The sequence below is a fragment of the Episyrphus balteatus genome, chromosome 1 (assembly GCF_945859705.1).
Source record: "Episyrphus balteatus chromosome 1, idEpiBalt1.1, whole genome shotgun sequence".
NCBI classification, from domain to species: Eukaryota; Metazoa; Arthropoda; class Insecta; order Diptera; family Syrphidae; genus Episyrphus; species Episyrphus balteatus.
This window is the reverse complement of record NC_079134.1, coordinates 47003247-47027633: the sequence shown is the minus strand read 5'-3', so window position 1 is coordinate 47027633 and position 24387 is coordinate 47003247. Positions and strand designations below refer to the sequence as shown.

The window sequence follows — 24387 nt, the reverse complement described above, 5'->3', positions numbered from 1 at the left end:
CTTCCTTAAGATCCCTTATAGGCGTCTTAACGGGACATAACCTATTAGGATACCACAAAAAGAAAATGGGGTTTAGTACGGGTGATCTATGTAGAGGCTGCGGCAATTAGGACGAACAGGAAAACACTGTTCACTTCCTCGGTCACTCTGCGGCACTAGAAAAAAAATTCTTAGGAAACTACTTCTTTAATGAATTAGAAGAACTATCAGAACTCTCAGGCAATAGCCTACTGAACTTTGTCAAGTCCTCCAAATGGCTCGTTAACACTTTTTCATGAAGTTACAATACTTCAGGGTATCACAAGGGATCAAAAGGATTTTTTAAATAGATTTTTTTGTTTCTTCTAAAAATTTAACCAAAATCTAAAATTTGCAATTGAAAGCAGCTTTAAGTACATACCTGGCTGAAAATAAAAATACATTAATCAAAACCCTTAAGTTCACTTATTTTTAAATATTTGTTTAATTTAAATTTTTCTGAATTGTAGGTAAGGTAGTTTCATTTACACATCGAAAGACCAGCTTCTGAATTACACATATTATAAAATCAAACAGATCTACTCTCAATACCTCAATTTCTCAAGGAATTCGCAATTTCGTTCGATCAAGAAATGCAAAAATGAAGAAAAAAACACAAAAAGCAACAAAACAAAAAAAAACCAGTGCCACACGTTTATGCACAATAGTTTGAGGTTTGTTTCCACACATCAAGAAAAGACTTATGCCACCGAAAGAGACTCCAATCTTTCTTCATGCGTCTTTTACTCGTCCCAAAGATCACCTGTAGTAAGTACGCTCTTTCCCACTACTTGCATAAATCCGCCGCGCCATCCATCCACATCCAAGAGACACACTAGACCGCGTTTGGCACAAACCTAATAGTAACAGTTTCCTACCGTACATCGTTCAGTTCGTATGTTGCATAAATTGTAAGCCGCCATAACAACGTAAACCTATAGGTGCTGCATTGTAACATAAAAAACGTCATTTTTTTCAAAGAAATTACGTGTTTTTTTTGTTTGTTGTCTGGTTTAGAGTAATGAACATTTAGAAGACGTTAAGGTAGACGACAGACGTTGATATTATGTACTTCACCTTAATGGTCTTTGCCGGTTCGGTTCGCAGGAAATGAATTACTTCACATCCAGAGTATCGCACCTAATAACCGTGATCATATAAGTGACTTGGTCATGACATTCGCTGGAAACAATAACTAAAAACCCAAATTTAATTAAACTTACAAAACAATTTGAAGTAAAGCACTTTTGTCTGCACTGTCTACGCAATTAAAGAGAGCGAAAGTGAATCTTATTTTATACCACCAATTTTAATAGCTATGTGAATTTAGTTGAGTGTATTACAACAACCCAACAACAGCTTTTATTTTATGTGTTTTTTTGAGTGAAAAGGAAATAAAATGAAGAGTGATAGAATTTTTATTCAATTTGTTTTATGGTTATTTATGGCAACAAGTGTTTCCTCGTTTACATTAAAGGTTCCTTCTTCGTATTCATTGAAAAACCTACTTAACAGTGTGCTGCTATCGAGTAATCCAACTTTAACAGGAACCGGAAGATTTCTCAATTCAGATGTACTGGAGGATGCATCCTTAATAACGGTAATACACATCAAGCACATAATAATAATATTGGCTACGTACTAAAGAAGTTGTTTTTGACTTTTAAAGCGGAAGTCTTGGTAAACAGAAGTTTATAGTAATGTAAGTTCGTTGGATATGGAATGTGACTTCATGTTGGATAAAGTCTTTAAAGGTTGTAGTCTGAAGGGCTTAAATAAAAATTTTAATAAATAAATGTTTTAATAAAACGTTTTGACAGAAATTACTGATAATAATGTTCTTATTCATGCTTTAAAAATTTGTAATATGGACATATCGTTAGAAAAAAAAAATATTAGTCAGAATCTGTAAATATTTGTTCAAGAAATAAAATTTTTTATATTTTATATTTTGTTTTGCTGAATTATAATATTATTATTTTGTGGTTGTATAAGTATAAGGGAAGAAATACAACCACAAAATAATAAAATTTTTTATATCTACTGCTGAATTTTAATGCGCCTACGGGCTTAAAAGCTTCGAAATATCTAAATACAAAAAAATATTTTCCAAGTTTCAAGTCCATGCCTTTATGCTAACCCAACATTTCCTTAAAAGTAAAATATCGAAGTGTTTTGTTGAAAACTCGGTAAAACTGTAAAAGTTGATAGAAAATTTTGAAAATTTAGTACAGGTAAAATAGGCATTTAAAAAAGAAAAAAAAATGTTACACTCATGAAACTTGCCAAAAAGTTTGCTTTTGGAATAAGAACCAAGTACAAAAAAAGTCTATACAAAAAAGTTGGGTGGAAGGGTGTTTTTTCGCGGACCAGAAGGAGGGAGTGAAGGTCAAAAATATACTGAAAAAAATTGTTTGTCGAATCATCATATGACACATGTTTTCAAGGTATTTTTTGATGCTGATTCTAATGACATAAAAATAAAGTCAATACGATTGTTCTAAAAAAAAGTTATAGCCGATTGAAAACAAGGGTGCTTGTTTTTTTACTTCAACAGGTAAAATATAACCGAAACCCATGCTACCGAAAAACATGCTACACTGATGAAAATCGGGATGAAGGTTTTAGATAAAGCCGGAACAAAGGATTCATAAAGTTCTTAAAATTATTTTTGGTGAAAGGGTGTTTTTTTGATGGGTTAAGTTGTGTGTGAGGAAGGTATCATAACAGCTGACTTAAATTTTATTAATTTTTAAAACTTGGTGTAAATGTTTTGGTTGGTATAAGAATTAAGAATCTAAAAAGTGTACAAAATTATCTTGAGTAAAAGGGTGTTTTTTTTTAAAGAAATGATGAAATTCGGAATTAGTACCACAAAAACTAGGAAAAAATTATCACACCAATGAAAATTGGTAAAAATGTTTCATTTAATACAAAAACCAAGAACCCAAAGAGTCTATACAAATATTTAAGGTTAAAGGGTGTTTTTTTTTTTTGGGAAATAGGGAAAAATCCGCGATAAATCCGATAAAATCAATGGTATAAATGGTACCCTTACGAAATTCATTAAATATGTTCTCTTTCCATTGGGAATTACGAATAATGTAAGTCTATAAATTTTTTTTATGTGAAAGGGTGTTTTTTTTAGAAGTAAAGAAAATATGGGTATATTTGAAAATATATGTATTACAAGAGTAATATTAGTGGTACCCTATTGAAATTTAGCAATTATGTTACTTTTAAGATAAGAAACAAGAATATAAAGTGTCTATAAAAATATCATGGTTATTAGGGTGTTTTTGTTTTAGTGAAAACAAAAATGATGGGTTACCCTAATGAAATTTGGTAAAAACATTGATTTTGGGATAGAAAGCAAGAATAAAGGGTTCAATTTTTTTTTTATTCCTTGATTTTATGTACTTTTTTACCTGTACTAATTAGCAAATAGTACACTCCTCAACGCTATAGGAGTGTACGAAAAAAAATATTTAAATTTTTTTAAACAATGCTGAGGCAGTAAAAATTAACTGTAAATATCATGAAAATAGTCATATTGACGTTAATTTTTTACTGTCTCAGCATTGTTTGAACAAATTAGAATATTTTTTTCGAAAGAGGCCTTTAAATTTTTTTTTTTATTTTTTCTTTCAAAATTTTAAGTTTGAGGACCATTTTTTCAAAGATTCTTCACTAAATTTATTCGATTTAAAGGAGAATGGGCAAGTTTGTATGGAACGTGGACGTTACGCGGCCAGGAATGAATTTGTTATTTTTTGATGTAATTAAGGTTTACTAATATTGTGCAGAAGTTTTATCCTTGTGACGTACTTCAAAAACGGATAAAATGCATTTAACACTTTATATGTATATATTGCCTCAATATTATATAATTGTGTATTTTAAGTGCAAAATATGATACTCTGTCATTTTCCCTGAGTCTGAAGACCTTTATCTTGAATATCCAACCACTAGAACCCAAACTATAAGCATTTTAAAACAATAATTTCAAGCCTATTTTGAGAGTTTCGTTGTTTAATATTTTGTTAGTTTGAATTGTTTGAAAACTTTCGAGCAAAATCTTGAGTGGTTGTCTTAAAAATCTTATATTATGAGTTGTATTGGTCGTATTTTCAAGATTAATGTCTTCAGACTCAGGGAAAATGACAGAGCATCATATTTTATGTTCGAAATAAAAATATGAATCAATTTGTCCTTCATACATTAAACAATGCATTAATAATACTAATACTGCATTATCTTGCATTCTAAACGCAATACAGCGAAACGTCCATAGTAAAAGTTTTTCCTAGGTTATAATTCTTTCATTTGATATCAATTTCATTGATGGCCGCTCAACGTCCAAAATGCCCATTCTCTTTTAATAGATGGGAATGACTTTCTAGCCTTTTTTTAATGTATATTTAAATATTATAGGTGTTGTCGTCGTGTTCAAATTTTTTTTGTTTTTTTGTTTTTGAGACAGTTGGTGAGAAAATCGCATCTACGATGGAAGATTGTCCTTCACTTCCATATATGTATTTTTTGACGTGATAACGTCTTATAAATCGATGAACCATGGCAACCACCACAAAAAAGTGACGCCATTTTCAAACGTTACACTCTCGCACTTTCGCAGTGCGGCAAAAAATTTAAATTCAAAATTAAAAATAAACTATTAGAGATACAAAAATCTTCTCTAGCTTATTTGAAAGATAATAACTTAAAGCTTAATCCAAATGAAGGATTTTTAAAAATTCCGTCATTTAATAGGGTAAACAGGGGTAAAACGGAAAGATGAAATTTGGGCTAAAATCTAAACGCAAAGTCGTAGAGAATTGATTTTTTTTGTTATAGATTGATGAGACTAATTTAAGAATAACTGCATTTAAGAAAAAATTCTAAAAAAATTTGAACCTAAGCTATAACGTTTTGTTTGAATGTTGTACACGTGTTGGGGCTATGAAAAAATGATGATTTTGGGTAAAGGAAATTTTTTTTGACAATTCTAAAGATGCCAGATGAAAGATGAGGGAAAAAAAATTAGGGGTCTGCGTTTCGAAATATAAATTTTTGAAAAACACCTTGTTTTTTAGGGGTATTTTTGTATATTTTTTTGATTTTAAGCTTTTTTGGGAGCGTTCAAAAAATCTCAAACTTATAGGACATGTAGGTTTTGGCCTTATGCATTCATGTGCAAAAACTTGAAAACATTAAGTGAGTTTTCATTGAATAACGAAAGAAACAAGTTCTTAAAAAACACGTTTTTGACCGTTTTTAACCGATTTTCATCGTTTTTTATTTTTATCTTTTTTTCTTTAATAGATACAGGAAGAAAGTATATGGAATAATGATAGACCATGACTACGACTATATGTGCGAAGTTTCAATCATTTTCGTAAACAAAATTTTGAGATAACGGTAAAATAAAATTTTAGAATTCAACAGGTTATAACTTTTGACAAAGAGCAGATAGAAATTTTATTAAACTTTTATGAGCATCCTGATACAATTACCTTTCATTTGGTATATCTTACATAACGGTAGACTAACTACAAGCTACACAATGTGAAATCAAGAAACTTTCGAAAAACCTCAAAACCCCAGTGGAGATCTGTTGATCATCAACAGCCACCAGTCTGGGAAGACAGAGATTGATACGTCATTTGAAAGGTGAAATAATAAGCTTTCACATGGTATATATTTTTTATAGATTGTCAAACAAAAAAATTGATTCCATAGCCTGAGAACATAAAAATAAATGTTTCTTTTGCTTTTTTTAATGAAATTTGATCGAGTTCAAAAAATTCTAGCTCTTTTTGTAGATGTCTCATAAACCTGATCGATATATATATTTTGAGCTGAAGCAATAAGCTTTCAGGTGGTATAAAATTTATTATAGGTTGTTATATCAAAAAAATGAATTTTTGGGTGCTGGAAATGATTTTTTCACTTTTTTCATAAGAAATTATTGTTTGTAATAAAACAATTTGGCTTTTTAATGGTATTATTTTTTTTTTTAATTAATACAATGAGATAAGAAAAAAGGTAATTTTTTTTAGCTTTTCTTGTAAATTATGATTGTTTGAAATAAATAAACGCTTCAATTGACTCATTTTAAAAGCACAAAACCTGTTTTCTTGCGACGTTATCACGTAAAATCATCGTCCGTAAACCCGCTTTACAGACAACCTCTTTTTTTTTCTTAATTTTGTCTAAACAATACGGCAACAGGGTTAGTATTTTTTATTACAGACGTTTCAAAAAAAATATCATCATTGAAAAATATATGTACATAATTACTGTTTTTAAAATAACGTGATTTCAACTTTTTATTAATTTTTCATTTCGATTTGATCTGGTTTCGTTTTAAAATGACTTGAATTTATGCTCTTTTTATATCTGTACAGTGTAAAAACAAGATAATTAATTGTAAATTCAAAATTAAAGATGACATTTAGAGCAAAAATCAACAAAATATCCTTTTGAATTAAAAATCAGTTCTTGTTTGTTTGAAAAAAAAAAAAATAATTGAAAATTAAAGTAATTTTTTTTTTTCATTTTACATACGACCTTGTTTTTTTCGTATGAGAAATTTGTAACTATTCCGAAAAAAACAATCGAAAAATTCGTTCCTATTAATAATTTATATAAAATTTTCCATTACGATCCACCATTATCTCATAGGGAGATCGGAGAGGGGAGTTGTTGAAAGAGATAGCCAACAAAAAAAAAAAATAACTTGAAAGAGAGACACTCCTTGAATGAGATTTTGAACTTCTTTAGATATAGATGACATTCATTCGAGAAAGTTACTCTTTATTTCATTTTTACCGCACTTATCAATTTATCCTCGTATACAATACAATTATCAAGAATGCCATTAAAAAAAAATTTAGATTCCTTTGCATTGGGACAAATATTCCAGAAGGAATTAACAAAATTGAAGTTAGGAGAAATGGGGGAGAAGCCTTTATAGAAGAATACGCCAGTTATGTTTGTATACCTTAGAACGACGAAATGCAATGAAAAACCTGTTAATAATTTTTTTGATGTCAAAACCCAATTTGACAGAACTATCATGGCAACTATACAATAAGAAAAAACCTTCACCTTAAATTAAGAACAAATTACATCGCATCGACATCGGCAGGTAATATCAAGAACAACTGAATGAGACCGTCTTTGTAATTATTGTTTTCAATTGGATTTTTTGTGACCCTGTTTCCTTGTCTGCGTTTTATTGTAAAGTAGCGCAGTGGTGCCTTTAATGCCTTTTGGCGTAAAACATTATTTTCACTGGCATTTCTTGACGAAAATCTTGAAATTTCGTACTCGTACTAGTACTCTCTAAAAATTTAAATAGTAATAAAATTAAGTCCAAAGAATTCCAAATTAGTAAATGATACTCTTTGATCTTTAATTATGCTATTTCTGAGAATTTTTTTAATAAGAAAAAGTTATGAAAACTTTCCTATTTAGATTTTTAAATCAAATTGAATTGATATTGAGTCATATTATTGCCGGTGAACTAAAATATACTACTACGTCCAATCCAAAGTAAAAAAAAATCTATAACGTCACGTTTCGAAGATAAAAACTTGTATTGAAGTTCATGCCGTGGATTTGAATTAAGAATATTAAAATTTATTATAAAACTATGTTTTTGTTTAACGAGAAATTTAATATTAAATTTTGTTGAGCATTGTAATTTCTTGTAATTTCATGTTTTTTACTCAATACTAAAAAACATATTTGGCAACTTATGATTTGAGGGTATATCTAGCCTGACAGTTAAAACAATAAATTCAGATTATTGCACAGGCATGTGATAGAATTTTTCACAAAAGGTTGCATTCGGTATCGATAAATAAATTTTTAATTTTAAAAAATTATAACTCGAACGAACTTATCAACATAGATTTTATTCAAGCTAAGTGAAAATATATTTTTTAATAGATATTTTGATTCATATAAAATTTGACTGGGTTATAATTTATAAATAAACAAAATATTAAAAAAAAAAAAACACTCATACGCCCGAGTGTACAATAGAGTTAACACCAATAGCTTGCTCAGTAAATTATTATTATTTCGAAAGTATACTCTAATGAGGGAGAAGAAATTTTTAAATTTTATTTTTTTTTTCAATTCCATATATATTACATTCTTTATCAATAAAAATGAAAGGATTGCTCAAAGTCCAGACTAACAATCTTGGAATACGGTCAAACCAAATGTAAGTTGTCACACAAAACATTTCCACATTCTCTTATTTATTTATTGCAACATTTTGCTTCATTCAACTTTAAAACATCATAATCTGGTTTACCTGAATCAAGTAACAAAATATATTTCGCAAGTCTGAAATTGTGTCAACAATTTTAATAGCTCATATAAACGATCCTTATCGCTATAAAGTATATACCGCACCATACAGTAAATAAATTTATTTTAAAATGCCAAGTAAACCACTCCTGAGTACTGGTACATTGGTATTTGATATTTACAAAAAAAGAAGTAAAAAAATAACATAAATTGTGTGCAATATTGTGCGGTGGCACATTATGTCAACGTCTTGTAGGCAATAAGCCACCAAAGGCACCCCAAAAGCCATATTAAAGTCATTTAATTCCAAAATATTATCTCTAACCACATACTCAAACTATCTACAACGACGAAGAGTGTGAAATAGCCTCCTTTTGAAATTATGACATCACTCCTTTTACTGGTCGTCTACTATAAAACCGGTAGACTAAAAATCGTTTATACTATTTCAGACCACTTTCTATATAGCTTAGCTATGTCTCCAAATTCCAATCCCAAACTAAAAAACTAATTGCTTAAGAGGAATATACATTCAGTGCGTTTTGCTTACCAACATAATAATTAACCAAAAAAAAAGAAAAGAAACATTCAAAATAAGAAGACAAAGTTAACAATAACAAACAATTAGCCCACATTGTTGTTTTATTACTTTTTTTCTCAAAAAAAAAAAAAAAAGAATTGGCCATGGCGCTACCTTGCATTCGGATTATGTAATTTAATTATCCTAATCGTCATATATACCAGCTGTGTAACCTGTAACTACCAATTGCAGTATACTATACAACATACAGGTGGCTTATACTCCATTGAGCTCTTTTGTTCCACCACCTATTTGAGAGACCAGTGGCGGACTATGGCCTCAAAATGTCTAAAGGCTACAATCAATACTCTCTTGCCCATTGATTCCAATTTCACACCTAAAGTATTTTAGGCTATAGGCGTTGAAAATTTAAGAACAAATAAGGTTTTGCTGATTTTTCCAATCAATCCATCGAGCCGTCTAGTCTTTTTGATTTATTCGATCGAATTTTTGTAAGAAAATCACGATTTTGACATTTATCAATTTTGTATGCATTTCTGTTGATAGAAATGTCATAAATTCATACATTTTTACTTGCGATATAGGTACTATTAGGCAAGTTTATAGGATTCGTAAAAAAAAATCGAGATAACAATAAGGCATGGTATTACGATGTTAGAGAATGCTAAAAAAGTGTGTGCCCCAATTCTGTCTATCTGTGTTCTGTCTTTATTTCAGGCTGCAGCCCAAAATACTAATGCGATTTGCCTCAAACTTGGTAGTTAAGAGTTTTTGGTGAGTCCTTAGAGGGGAAATTTAAATTTTTTTTGGCACCAAAATTAACGGTATAGGTACTTGCCATATGACTAAAATGGAAAAGGTTATTTTTCTCTAAAACGGCTCTAACGAATTTGATTTTTTTAAAATACGTGTACTGCGGCAAAAAAGATCCAACTTTTGAAATAAAAAATATATTTTTTGAACCGTTTTTAACGGTACCTGCCATAGAACCGTTTTCTTGATATCTGACTTACTCATAAACGACTAATCGGATTTCAACGAAAATTTTTATATAGAAGTGTCTAAGTAGTTGTAATGTTAAAAAGTCTCAAAACTTTCAGTTTTGGATTTATCAAAAAAATTTAATTTTTTTTTTTTTTTTGTAGAATCAATTTTTTGAAAACGTGTAAATAATTTTTTTTGAAATTTAGTTTTTATGTGCCAAATAATTATTTCTTAATTTCGTATTAAGTAAAACTATTTTTTTAAAAAAACGTTTCCTACAATTTTCAAAAAAAAAAAATTTTTTTAATTCTTTGTTTTATAAGAAACTAAATGGCGTACTCAGTTTGAAGATTTAAACCATGCAAAAGAGTGTTTTCGTTCTTCCAAAAACAATTTTTTTATCCTTTTTTATATTTCTTATAAAATTATAGAAAAACATTAAATTACAATTTTTGTTAATGAACTTTTAACATAAGAGCAAGTACGTGCGACCCAGTCGTGCATTTTATTATCAATAAAAATGCATACAAAAAAAAAATGTTTGTTAAAAGAGTATGACCATTTGATATCAAAATCGTGATCCTTTTATTTTATTAAAAAAAAAAAAAAAGCAATCTAATAAAACGAAACAATGATGGATTCGAAACTTTGTAGAATTTGTGTGGGCATATTAAACTGTAAAAAAAATATTTTGTTCAAAAACCCATTCATAATTTTTTTGGGAAATTTATTCAAAATACTCCTTAATTTTCTTGTGCAATCAGCGATTGCTGATTGATGGTTAAAGACACAAAAATCGTTTTCCATTCAAAGTTTTCGTATCGAACTTAAAAAAATAATATAATGCATTAACAAGTTATCTGCTCCATATACCTAATGGTTAAACTGGAATCAGGATGATAAAAAAAAGGAAAAATTTCGAAAACAATATTTTTTCGGTATTCAATAAAATTGAGCAGAACACGTAGCTTGAAAGTTTTTACTTAATAATATAAATAACTAGAAAGTTCTTAGATCCTCTTTTTTAAATTCCACTACCACCATTTTTAATTGAAATACCAATAGTTTACATCATTGATATCTACTAAAAACCTTCTAAACAGGTAAAAACACTAAGATCGGTTGAAAATTGATGATGAACTCGGTGTACTCTATGCACTCGGTGGATTTTCTTACGAGTACATACTTGTATGGGTAGGTAGTCTGAACTAAATATTTTGAAATTAATGGGTCCAATACTCCTTCAGTATTGCTATGAAAGAACATTTAGGTCCATTTTCTTCACTCGGAGTTGAACAAAACTTGAGAATTTTTATATTAAAAATTCTCAAGTTATGTTCAACTCCGAGTGAAGAAAATGGACCTTATTCGTTTTGTTTTGAAAAACTTGAAGTACTTAGAGTACTTAAAGTACTTAAAGTAAAATCGAATGTCTTGAATTTGGTTTTAAGACATTCATTGCAGACATTTATGTTCATCAAGACCTATTAAAGTTCATAGTCCAAAAACGAGTATTTTTTAAAAGATGGTTGTTGTTAACGGTACTTGTTAAGGACGTTTTCTTGCTTTCTCTTTCTCTTAATTCCACGAAAATTTCATTATGGAATTGTTTTCGAAAAACCAATTTTTGCAAGTGTCGAATAAAAATTTCTCGAGATTGTAATCTTTTTTGTTGAAAAATGTGTGAAAGTCTTGGAAAGAGGAGAGTTAAGAAATGAAATAGATTGAAAGAGTGCTCTCTGACGAATGAAAAGTTAGATATTATAACTTAAATACAATTTTGGAGCAATGGAAACATAGGTATATTTCATGATTTAAGCAAATTTAAGAAGCTGAATCTAAAAAATCTGCACCAAAAAAATAAAAAGAGAGAGGATTAAAAATAGCCTTAAAACATGGGCACCAAAATGACATTACTTTAAAATAAAATTAAAGTTTTCATTTCTGTCGAAAATATTTGTAAAAACTCTTTTGGTTCCTGGTTATCATACCAACTGAAACACTTTCACTAAATTTCATAGGAGGCGCATTTTATTCACAGGATGTTTTAAGACTAGTTACAAATCCTCTCATTTCACTCAAAAAAAAATACCTTCTCAAGTGAAAAATTAAAATATTGACCAAAATAGACTTTATAACCCAAAATCATAATGCCAAATTTTACAAGAGAACCATTATTTTTAACAGTTTTTTCCAATATTTTTTTGGCACCACTTTAAGAACTTTCTTTACTATCGTCTAATGTGCAACGTAAGGAAATGGAGCGATATATATGGAAAAGACGAACATTTCTTTATTTCAGCCGATTCTTAAGAGGAACACTGTTTTTTTTCTGTTAAGCTGTAATTTTGTACTCGTGTTACTTCTAGTCCCACTCACCTCTACACAAAGAATATACATCTTTTTATTTTTAGAGCGGCCGTATCGGGTAATATTCAATTCAGAATTATATAATATAAATATTTTCTAGCTCGATCAACCATCTTATCATCATCATAATTCCTAAAAGCGCCCTAAATACGAGTGACTCTAAGTTCGCCACTGTATACCACCAGCCTTGTTAATAAAACTCGTACATCGCTTCGTACGTTCATTGCTTCATCACTTCAATGCGGAAATCAATCTGCTGGATATGATAGTATCTTGTATGTTGTTTAACTTAATGTTCGTACCCGGCGGCGCACGGGCTTATTCAGTTGTGCATTCGATGAATTTTTGTTTACAATTTTTTTATTTTATTTTTTCTTCTCTTTTTTTGTGATAAGAGGTGTTTCACGATGCATATTTTTTTTGTTGAGCGCATCTTTTATCTATAAATTTCGTAATAATAAAATAAACTAAAATAATTTATTAGTTTGATTTGTTGAAATTTGTATTGATGATTCATATGTGACCATATTTATTTATTAGCATAAAATCTGTATGTTTATTTGTTTTGTGTAATATCATTTATGGAAATAATAATTTATGCAGAGTAATTTATGGGGTCGTTGTCTAACATTTGTTTGATAGCAAACTACACTATTTAGGTATTCAAATACATGTTAGCTATGTTTGCCTCATTTGTCAATGACTTTGTACTTTGAAATATTTTATTATGATTTTACCTACAAAATCAGACTTGTACTGTTTTAGTTTTTTTTTTTGCATTAATGTAATACTATGTCTGATTAAAAATTATGAATAAAATGTGTGAAAAACATGATTGTGAATGCAATTTGCATACATTTTAGGGCAACCTTGGTGAAGGCTAAATTTTTATACACGTTCAAGATTATGTTTGATTTTGAAGCTTGGAGTGTAATCCAATTAGCTGTAGGTTGGTGTGATTTTTAAAATAAATAAAAAAAATTATCCAATATTTTTAAGAAATTTTTTAATAGAGTCCTGAAGAAGGGTATAAGCATACCCGAAACGTCGACTGGTATCTACGAATTAGAATATATTGAAGAAAGACCTATAGCCCACGAAAAGAGTAAAATTTTGTTTACTAAAAAAGGTCACGTAAAGAGGAATTAATTAAAAATTATTAAATATAATAATTACTGAAATTCGTGTACGATATCTCTAATTTTATGTGCGGTTTACCAAAATAAAGTTCACACCTCAGCTCTTTTGTTTTAACACATTTGATTTGTTTTAACACTTATTGGTGTATGGGTTGCGTCCCATGGCTGTATTACATAGTGTCTTATGAAAAATTAAGTATTTCTATAGTAGGGGAGAGTGGGGCAATTTTGAACACGGGGCACATTTGAACGCTGCATATAAAATTTTAGTATATCAATCTTTTTTAGAAGTATTTCGATATTTGAACCTGTCAACACGATATCCATAAATGTCAATGACTTTCCATAGTTATCTCGGCTGACTTTCAGATTTATAGGTGGAAGGTGATTTTTATAGTGGTTTTGCATTATTTCAGTTTTTTAGTTGTAAGAGTTTAAACAAAAATTGGTACGTGATTTCAAAACGCAATACAATTTTTGTTAATGGTTAATGAATTTTAAACTAATTGACGGTGAATTTTTGAATGAATATATATTAATGTTAAATATTTATTCAACATTTTATGTCGTTGACACAGTTGGGGCAGTTTTGAACAAGTATGTTGGGACACTTTTGAACATGTTCAAAACCGCCCCGAGCAGTTTGTATCAGACATTTTAAGGACACTTGAATGTGTTTTATTTAATAAATCGTAATGTTCTTATAAAAAAAAAATAATGAAACTAGTATTTGTGGGCAAAATTAAAGAAAAAATGGGAATATGTACAGCATAACTGAAGATTTAAAAAAATGCCTGAATTCTTCAAATTCTGCTAGACTGTTCTCGATGAGAACTCGATTATATACCGCTTAAGCGTTATAGAAATTAAAGTCAAGCTACCTACACCAATTAATGTTCCTGGTACATGAAGAACATTCGCTTTGTTAACATTTGGATTTAATGTCTAGAAATATATCTATATATACTGAAAATAAATCTATTTGACTCTGATGAATACCATTTTTCTAAGATATATTTTAAATGAATTTTTCTCCGTTTTTGTTTTTCTTTTGAACTTATAAATGTGATAAACTGATAACTATAGTTTTGAAATCGAAGTTCAATGTTACTGTTCAATGTTAGTAAACTTTACAGATCAAGAAAACGAACATATTTCGTTCAAGCAGTGGCGAAAGCAAAAAGTGTTCAAATGTGCCCCACTCTCCCCTACTATAAGGTTTTGTAAAAAAAATGAACTCGAGATTATGAAAAAGAGTGCCTCGCAGTTTTTTCTTTGTCTATCACTCTATCTCAAGCTGTTGTCCAAATCACAACAAACTTTGTAGTTAGGAGTTTTGGGTGATTTCCTATAGAGAAATTAAAGATTTTTTAAGATTAAAATACTTGGCATATGACCAAAATAAAAAAGGTATTAAAAAGAAATCACAATCTGTTTTTTTCATTTCAAAAATCGTGTTTTTGGAAACGGTATAAGGAATTTTTAAAAACTTAAGTTTGGATTCGTAGCTTCCATTTTTGTATGTATTTTCCTACTCTCTCTGCTCTCTAGTAAATTTTAAGCGATAAGACATCGATTTGTAACGGAACTTTTGTAGATGATCTTGCACAGATATAATTGCTTCTTGTAGGTCTTAGCTTAGACTTATCCTCTTTTCGCAAATAAATTTTAATTCCACGTATTTCTTCAGTGCATTTCTTTTTTCCTTTATCCATTTTGTTGTTAATTTCTTTGAACGATTTAGGTTTATTTATGTCACCATAGAACCATAACATGGTAAACGAAAAACTTTAGTTAATTTTGAAATCAATAAACAATTTTGAAAATCAGATCGAGTTTATGGCAGCTACTGTATGTGTTTGTATATATGCACTGCACATGTATACACTGAGGGAAAAAATAAATTGAAATTGAAACGTCGTTGTTTGAAAGTTGAACTACTTTGATTTATGTGACTTTAAGATACGAAACCATCAAAAATTAACCTATTTTCCACGTTGATTTTAAAATATCCATCTTCAACGCAAAATCATTCCGAATAATAGTTAAATCAATGTGGTTTTCATGGATTTCACGTTGTTTTATGGTGGCTTTTCCCTCAGTGTAATGTCTGACGATCTTCAAGTTTATTAAATATGTAATTCAATATTTGTACGTTTGGATTTTGTTATACTTTTCATAAACACTAGTCAAATGATATTTATATAACGCTTTCTTTTATTGTATTCCATTTTAAATATTTCAGTTTTGTTAACAAAGTGCTCCTTCAAAGAAATGGAAAACAGCTCATTCATCGTATTGTCTCAGTTACATTATGATAATTTATGACAAATACATTCATTTTCGCATTTTGGAGCTGATTAAAGATAATAAAGATTTTAGAATTTTTTTTTTTATAAAAAATTAGTAGGTACATAAATGTTTGTGAAAAAAAAAACATAAAATTCGTTCGGAAAACACAGCTTCTAAAACGAATTTCAGCTTCAAAAAATGTATGCAATTTGATTTTTCAGCTTAAACAAAATATTGTTATTGTATACAAATACACTCTTTTAAATACTTATTCCGAGACAATGCATATTTTGACTTTAATATCATACTTACTACGGAAAGTACAAAAATAAATAAAATCTGTAGCCTTAAAATTATGATGAACCATATTTTATATCCGACACCATACTATTCACAAGCATTAATAATTTAAATTTAAAAAATAAAGATGTCCCAACTTTTGTTATCAAAAAAAAAAAAAAAAAAAAAATGTCACAAGCGTAAAACATCTTTGTCATTCAAAAAGACAACGAATACACATTTTAAATGATATAGAGATGGCAATTAAGGTGTGAAGAAATACAAAAACTAAAAAGTAGAAAAAAAAACTTGAAAACAAAAAGTCTTCTAAAAACATGAACTCTTGCATTGTTTTGGCATTTCATGCTTCATGCATGTCTAATCAATCCTCACCTACTTCCCCCTAATGGGTTTGCCTTAAGTGGTTCATTGTTTCGGAATATGAACAAAATCTCTATATCTTGTCAGAGAGTAGTTGTATCTACTACCTAATTGTGTCAATCTTGTATCTTGTATCCTATAAGACTCTATGCTAGACAAGTTAAAGAGTTTCAAACATGAATGAATACAAGTGTTTGGTGGAAGAGAAATTTAAACATCAGTTTTTATTTTATGTTCGTTGTTGTTGCATAATTTTAAGTTGCAGAAATTGAAATTGCAGGTAATAGGAAGGTATATAGCATCTATGAATAAAAAAATGCGAATAAAAGGTTGTGATATAATATAAGACTTGTGGGGTAATATTGTTGTGATTCAAAGACTTTTTGATAAAGGTAGGGTCGTGGTAGTTTTATTCAAATTCTCATCAATTCTTTTGAAAACAAAATCCACAAGGTCGCATGTGAAGAGATACAATGTTTAACTTTTAAAATATCTATCTATCTTTAGTGCATAAAAGCAGAGTGGTGAGTTGAAGGATTTTTAATAATTAATTACTACAAGTCAATTTTATTTTCAAATCCATTCAAACTCATATGAACGCTCAGTGAATCTGCATAAACTTCTATGTTTGTTACTAAGTTACCAAAACTGTAAAGTAAAACGAAATACAATTTTATTTTGCTTGTTTACATTTGTTTTTTTTTTTTTCTGTGCAATAAGCAGAATTACCGGGGGCTGGAAAATACTCTAAAATTTTTGATTCTTATTTGAGTGGGTATTCTTATTTGAGAAAGGTAGGCCTAAAAACTCCTGGTACAAGCAAATGCAAAAACACCAGCATTCAGTTGGCCTCAGAAACGGAACAATACAAAACCGGGAGACTTGCCGCCGATTTCTGAGGGTCAACCCGGCGAACAGCACAGGCGGATCACTAGTGTGAAGCAGTAACGTGGGAAGGTTATGATCCCCTCGACATCGAGATCATAACAGCGCCGAGAAAAAGGAAGAAGAAGATTTGAGTGGATTTTGTTTTTTATTTTTATTTATTAACACTGATGATAAAGAAGGTGACATTTATTTCAATTATACAGTCGTATTTGATTTTGATTTGGGTGTGTTGGCATTTAGGTCAAAGTTGTAATTCACATCATTTTCAAGTTTTCCATATGCACTGTGGCGTATACGTGCTCTAATTTCTATTTATTTATTTCATTTATACATATTACTCGTATGGAACTGAAAACTAAATTTAAAATATTAAAAAATAGGAAATTTCTTTTTTACAGCATTATAGTCCTATAGTGATAGGAAATCTGGTACCGGGGAGGTCAGAAAAATTAATTCATGAATTTTTATGATTTGTATCGAAGCATAATTTTCACTTTTATAGCAGGTTCAAAGTCTCTCAGAATCTCTTTATATGTTTTTTTTTTTTTTTGACGTGATGAAGGCTTATGAATCGATGAACCATGGCAGCCACCACAAAAAAGTGACGCCATTTTCTAACGTTAAACTCTCGCACTTTCGCAGTGCGGCAAAAAATTTCAATTAAAAATTAAAAATAAACTCTTAGAGATACAAAAATCTTCTATAGCTTATTTAAAAGATAATAACCTAAAGCTTAATCTGAATGAAGGACTTTTAAAAATTCCGTCATTTAATAGGGTAAACAGGGGTAAAACGGAAAGATGAAATTTGGGCTAAAATCTAAACGCGAAGTCGTAGAGAATTGATTTTTTTTATAGATATGTAGATGAGATTAATTTAAGAATAACTGCATTTAAGAAAAACTTCTAAAAAATTGTTTACTAAGCTATAACGTTTTGTTTGAACGTTGTACACGTGTTGGGGCTATGACAAAATGATGATTTTGAGTAAAGGAAATTTTTTTTGACAATTCTAAAGATGCCAGGTGAAAGATGAGGAAAAAAAATTAGGGGTCTGATACGGATTTTTTTCCAACACTGCGTTTCGAAATATGAATTTTTGAAAAACACCTTGTTTTTAAGGGGTATTTTTGGGTAATTTTTTATTTTTAGCTCTTTTTTGGAGCGTTCAAAAAATCTCAAACTAAAAGGACATGTAGGTTTTGGCCTTATGAGTTTTGACTAAATAACGGAAGAAACACGTTTTTTGACCGTTTTTAACCAATTTTCATGGTTTTTTTATTTTGATCTTTTTTCTTTAATAGATACGGGAATAAAGTATATGGAATAATGATAGACCATGACTACGACTATATGTGTGCGAAGCTTCAATCATTTTCGTAAACACAATTTTGAGATAACGGTAAAATAAAAATTTAGAATTCAACAGGTTATAACTTTTGACCAAGAGCAGATAAAAATTGTATTAAACTTTTATGAGCATCCTGATACAATTACCTTTCATTAGGTATATAACACATAACGCTAGATTAACTACAAGCTACCCAATGTCAAATCAAGAAACTTGCAAAAAACCTCAAAACACCAGTGGAGATCTGTTGCCCCCCGAACAGCCATCAGTGTGGGAAGTAACGTAATCTCAGTCTGGAAATTCGACATGGTTGACTTTAAAAAATTCTAACTTCTCTTGTAGGCATCTTTGAAATGCTCAAAGTATCAAAAATCTCTGTTTTTTCACTGTTTTGCGAAGAAAATTAGCTCTAGCTTCCAAACAGATGGGGCTTTTTTCAATATTTATATATTAAATTAAAGGTAGTGTTTGTACACATAATTCAGATGCTAAATTTGTTTAGTCTTACATAAAAAAAATCTAAAGCACATATGTATGTCTTGCATTTTTTCAACAAAAAAAAAAAAGCCTAGAAAACAAACGATAGATCAGTGTTTACGGAGTAAAAACAATTTTTTAAATATTTTTCAGTTAAAAACTTTAGTTTTGTTTATTTTTTTTTTTCTTTTTTAGTTCCTTAATTTATTTTAGTTATATAATCCTTTAAAAAAAAATAAACGAACCCTAGCGGTTGGGAAAAAAACCAAAAAAAATTATTACATTAGTTTTATGTAGCAATGCAACTTTTGCAGGGGTAGAATTTTGAATTTCCAGAAAATTAAATTTCTCTCTGGCCTACCTAGAAAAGAACTCCATCGCCCTTTTGTAATTAAAATTACATTCATGTATCTTTTATTGAAAGGGGTAAAAATAAAATGGAGTGAGGAAATTAGTAAAAAAGATAAAAAGAAAAAAGTTTTTTGAGCGTCACATTAGAATAATTTTAAAGACATATTTCTGATGCTTTATGGAAAAGCTGTCGCAGACCCTCTGATATTTTACGCGGACCACAGATTGAGAACCGATGGGCTAGAGTTAAAGCTTAAATTAATAAGATTAAATAAATAAGATTAAATTAATTTTGTTTTCTTTTTTTCTAAATTTTAGCCAAAATTGGTTCGAAAATATGGATATCCATCGGAAACACACACAGTCGTCACCAAAGATGGTTACATTTTGGAAATTCATCGAATACCAAAAATTGGAGCTAAACCAATTCTACTGATGCATGGTATTCTAGATACTTCAGCTACATGGGTATTAATGGGACCTAAATCTGGACTGGGTACATGTATTTGCATTATATTGGATTTATTATTTCTAAAAGAAATAAATGCAATTTAATTTTTTCTAGTTCTTTAGTAATTTACAATTTAATCAACTTTTTAAGCTTATATTCTTTACAATTTGGGATATGATGTTTGGATGGGAAATGTTCGTGGAAATCGATATTCTAAAAACCACACCAGTTTAAATAGTGATTATCAAGAATTTTGGGATTTTACATTCCATGAAATGGGCAAATATGATCTACCAGCTATTATTGATTATGTTTTGGAAAAGAATGGACATGAAAAACTACATTATATTGGTCATTCTCAGGTGATTTTTGGAAAACTGAAAATATTTTAGAAAATTTAATTTACGTATTAGTTTCATCTCAGGGAACAGCTGTATTTTGGGTTCTGTGTTCGGAGCAGCCTTCGTTTGCTGAAAAAATTGAATCAATGCATGCACTTGCACCGATTGCATATATTTCTGACATGAAAAGCCCACTGTTTCGAACACTGGTGTTGTTTTTGGATTTTTTGACCGTAAATATTGGTGTTATATGTATATTTTTTGTATTTATAAGAAATTTTTTTATAATTTTTTTTACAGACTGCAACACGAGTTCTACGGATCACAGAATTCATGCCTAATACTAAATTTTTAGTAGACAACAGTCAAGTAGTATGTCACGATAATGCCATGACTCAGGATGTTTGTTCGAATATTCTATTCCTTGTAGCTGGCTACAATTCTGAGCAGCTTAATAAGGTTTGTGTAACACATTGAAATTTCTAAAAACTCCTTTTAACAATTTTTGGTACACATGTAAATCATAACGTCGGTATTCGGTAAATGACAAAAGCAATAATAATTTCTCAATTCCAATAATTTCTTAGCGAAAAGTAAAATAATCTCAACGAAGTAGTTTTTAACTACACGCTTCCGTCTCCGACTTTTTATAAATAATAATAAAACCATTTTATAGTAGGTACGTATTTTTTCATCAAACGAAGTATAGAAAGGCTGATTTTTTCAAATCTGAAAGAAGGGTATTTGAAAAGCTTAAGTCCTGGTTTTCGGGACACCACCCCCCCCCCCCCCCCCCCTGGCGAATTGATCTATATCTTCCAAACTATTGGTTTTACCGAGTAAGTTATTGACCAGACTAACTAATATAAATATCTTTTTTGGTTTTTAAATATTCGGTACAATTTCAAAAACCTAAAATAATGCTGAAACAATTGATTCAGGGCTAAAGAAAACACATTATGAAGTTAGTAAGAGCACGATGGCATTTTACTCTAAAGTTTTAATTACAACCTCAATGAGCTGAATTGCTTCAACCCGGAAAAAAATATGTATTTAATGCAGGGACTGATAAAAATTTTAAAAACCAATAAAAAATAAATTGAAATAACCTCAAAAATATTGTTTTCATGGAAAAAAAGTGTATGCACAGAAAAAGGTACTAATTTTAGCTATTCTGGACAATAGCTTATTCGGTCAAACCAATAGTTTGTAAGATATAGATCGGTTCGCGTTTTCCAAAATAGCGGATTTCTTCAGGAGGAAGTGTTCCAAAAACAAGGACATAAGCTTTTCTAAAGCCCTTCTTTTAAACTTGAAAAAAAAGCAGCCTTTCAATGTTTCGTTCCACAAAATGTATTTTTTTTTTTAACTTTCCTGTGCTATTAAGGGAATCCAATTTTCGACTTTCGTAGGAAGAAATAAAAGAATTAAATTTGTTTGAATATTTTGGTTTTGCTATTTTTCTAATTATTGCCTGACTTTGCATTGAAAAAAAAACACAAGTTAACCAATTCATACAAAATGTTTAAATTGTATATACCTACATTAGGGTGGGTCACAAAAATTGAAATTATTTTTTTTGATTTGGTGCTCCGAAAAATCGATTGCTAGACACCTCTAGAATATACACACCAAATATGAGCTCTTAATATTAAAGAGAAGGTCCTCCGCTTCGCAATTTTCCATTTTTACATCAAGCTTCGACAAAAAAAATCATTTTTTTTTAAATCGACTTTTTAGCTGATTTCTTAACATATTCTTGTAGGATAAAAAAAGGCTTAAACACTTTTTTCGTTTATCTAACCGTTTAATAGATATTTGAGGTCCAAAAATCAAGAAAATCTTTAAAAATTCGTTTTTTAAGACAAGTTGAAAAATTATAATAATCAAACGCGCAAGACATATTCTTGTAGGAAATAGATTGTTCCACAAAAAAGGTCTTATTAACGTTTTTCATTAATCTAACCAAGAAATAAAAAAATAATTGTTACACTCATGAAACTTGGCAAAAAGTTTGCTTTTGGGATAAGAACCAAGTACACAAAAAGTGTATAAAAAAAAATTGGGTGGAAGGGTGCTTTTCGCGGACAAGAGTGAGGGGGTGAAGGTCAAAAATATACTGAAAAAAATTGTTTGTCGAATATCATCATATGACACATGTTTTCAAGGTATTTTTTTATGCTTATTGTAATGACATAAAAATAAAGTCAATACGATTGCTCTAAAAAAAAGTTATAGCCGATTGAAAACAAGGGTACTTGTTTTTTTACTTCAACAGGTAAAATATAACCGAAACTAATGGGAAAAACATGCTACACTGATGAAATTCAGGATGAAGGTTTTAGATAAAGCAGGGACAAAGAATTCATAAAGTTCTTAAAATTATTTTTGGTGAAAGGGTGTTTTTTTGATGGGTTAAGTTGTGTGTGAGGAAGGTATCATAACAGCTGACTTAAATTTTATTAATTTTTAAAACTTGGTGTAAATGTTTTGGTTGGTATAAGAATTAAGAATCTAAAAAGTGTACAAAATTATTTTAAGTGAAAGGGTGTTTTTTTTTTAAGAAATGATGAAATTCGGAATTAGTACCACGAAAACTAGGAACAAATTGTTACACCAATGAAATTTGGTAAAAATGTTTCATTTATAACAGAAACAGAACCCAAAAAGTCTATACAAATATTTTAGGTTAAAGGGTGTTTTTTTGGGAAATAGGGAAAAATACGCGAAATCCGAAATCCGCAAACTTTTTGCCAAGTTTCATAAGTGTAACAATTTTTTTTCTTTTAAATGCCTTTTTTACCTGTACTACATGTAAAGAACTATAACGAAATTACATCATGAAGTGTAAGTGAGTATTTGTACTAAAATTCGAAAAGCAATTTCATTGAAACCATTAGTCACACAGAGATGATTTTAAAAAATTTGCGATGCAAGACCGTCTAAGAATTTTAAAACAGTTTAAAAAGGACTTACGAAAAACCCTCACATTCAAGATCTTTTCAAAAATAAATTAGGAGAGCTAAGTTTTGTGTTAATAATGAATATTAGCTCTTCAAGATGTTCTTTAAACAAAACAAAAAAAAAAAAACAGAAAAAACTGTAAAATTTGCAGCAATAATTAGTAAACAAATTTTAATTTTGGTTTGTCAATGAATAAAATCACTCTATAAAGTTAAGCTTTTAAGGATGAGTACAAGTACATACCATATACCTAGTTAGGGGTGATTAGCCAGCCCAACCTACTTGTAGAATTTTGTGAAAAATGTTTTCTTATAAGAAAATTGTTAAATACGCTCGAAATTAATATACATACACTAACACATTTTCCGGAGCCCCACAGGATCTTAACTCATTTGAAATATATCTATATGTTTTGTGTACCACATTTCTCTTAGGGTATAAAATTCGTTTTCCCTGGGTGAAAAATTAAATCAAATGAAATATAGTTTGCACCTCAACTCTTTTGTTTGAAGAAAGTCTAGTCGAAGTGCAATAAGCACTTATATGTTTATTCACGATTGTAACACAAATATGTATAAGTTTATATGATTTATATTTAAAATAATAATTTTTTTTTAGACAATGCTACCAGTGATGCTGAGTCATACACCATCTGGAGCATCCATAAAACAACTCGAACACTTTGGTCAACTTATGAAATCTGGTCATTTTCGGAAGTTCGATCGTGGTTATTTACGCAATCAGCTCGAGTATGGTCGAATGACACCGCCCGACTATGACTTCTCCAAGGTTAAGGTACCGGCTGCCTTGTACTATTCGATGAATGATCTATTAGTGTCAACGACTGGCGTCGATAAATTAGCACGCGAATTACCAAAGGTAATTGACAAATATCTCGTGCCAATGGAGAAATTCAACCATTTGGACTTTTTGTGGGCGATCGATGTAAAGTCTTTGGTCTACGTGCGGCTAATAAGTAATATACGAAGTGTGGAAAATCATATGCATGGCAATCGAATTATTGGTTCGTCGTCGTAAATTTAGTAATTAAAAATTATATATAATTGTATATTAAAGTAACTATAAATACTGAATTAGCTTAATGAAGTTATATTATTGCAAGCACGATGCAAATATGTATACCTACGAATACTATCACACATACAGAAGTCATTTTAAGGTGGAAAATGAGGCGCTCTTCGAATTATTTACCAAAGTTAAGAAACAAGTTTTTTT

General features: G+C 29.7%; 1 protein-coding gene across 1 annotated transcript; it reads left to right on the top strand.

Annotated features, from left to right (window-relative positions):
- Positions 1-923: 923 nt before the first annotated feature.
- Positions 924-24387, top strand: LOC129907264 (lipase 3-like). The gene is made up of 6 exons (XM_055983383.1): positions 924-1618; positions 19714-19891; positions 19997-20208; positions 20271-20420; positions 20488-20646; positions 23770-24387. The coding sequence occupies exons 1-6, from the start codon at positions 1418-1420 to the stop codon at positions 24187-24189; spliced, it is 1320 nt and encodes a 439-aa protein (XP_055839358.1). The 5' UTR covers positions 924-1417; the 3' UTR covers positions 24190-24387.

What these genes read in the sequence shown, in the direction of transcription:
- LOC129907264 (XM_055983383.1), top strand. Translation starts at nt 1,418, where the DNA reads ATGAAGAGTGATAGAATTTTTATTCAATTTGTTTTATGGTTATTTATG. An exon ending in ATTATATTGGTCATTCTCAG is followed by an intron (nt 20,209 to 20,270) that starts GTGATTTTTGGA and finishes GTTTCATCTCAG; the next exon opens with GGAACAGCTGTATTTTGGGT. An exon ending in TGTTTTTGGATTTTTTGACC is followed by an intron (nt 20,421 to 20,487) that starts GTAAATATTGGT and finishes TTTTTTTTACAG; the next exon opens with ACTGCAACACGAGTTCTACG.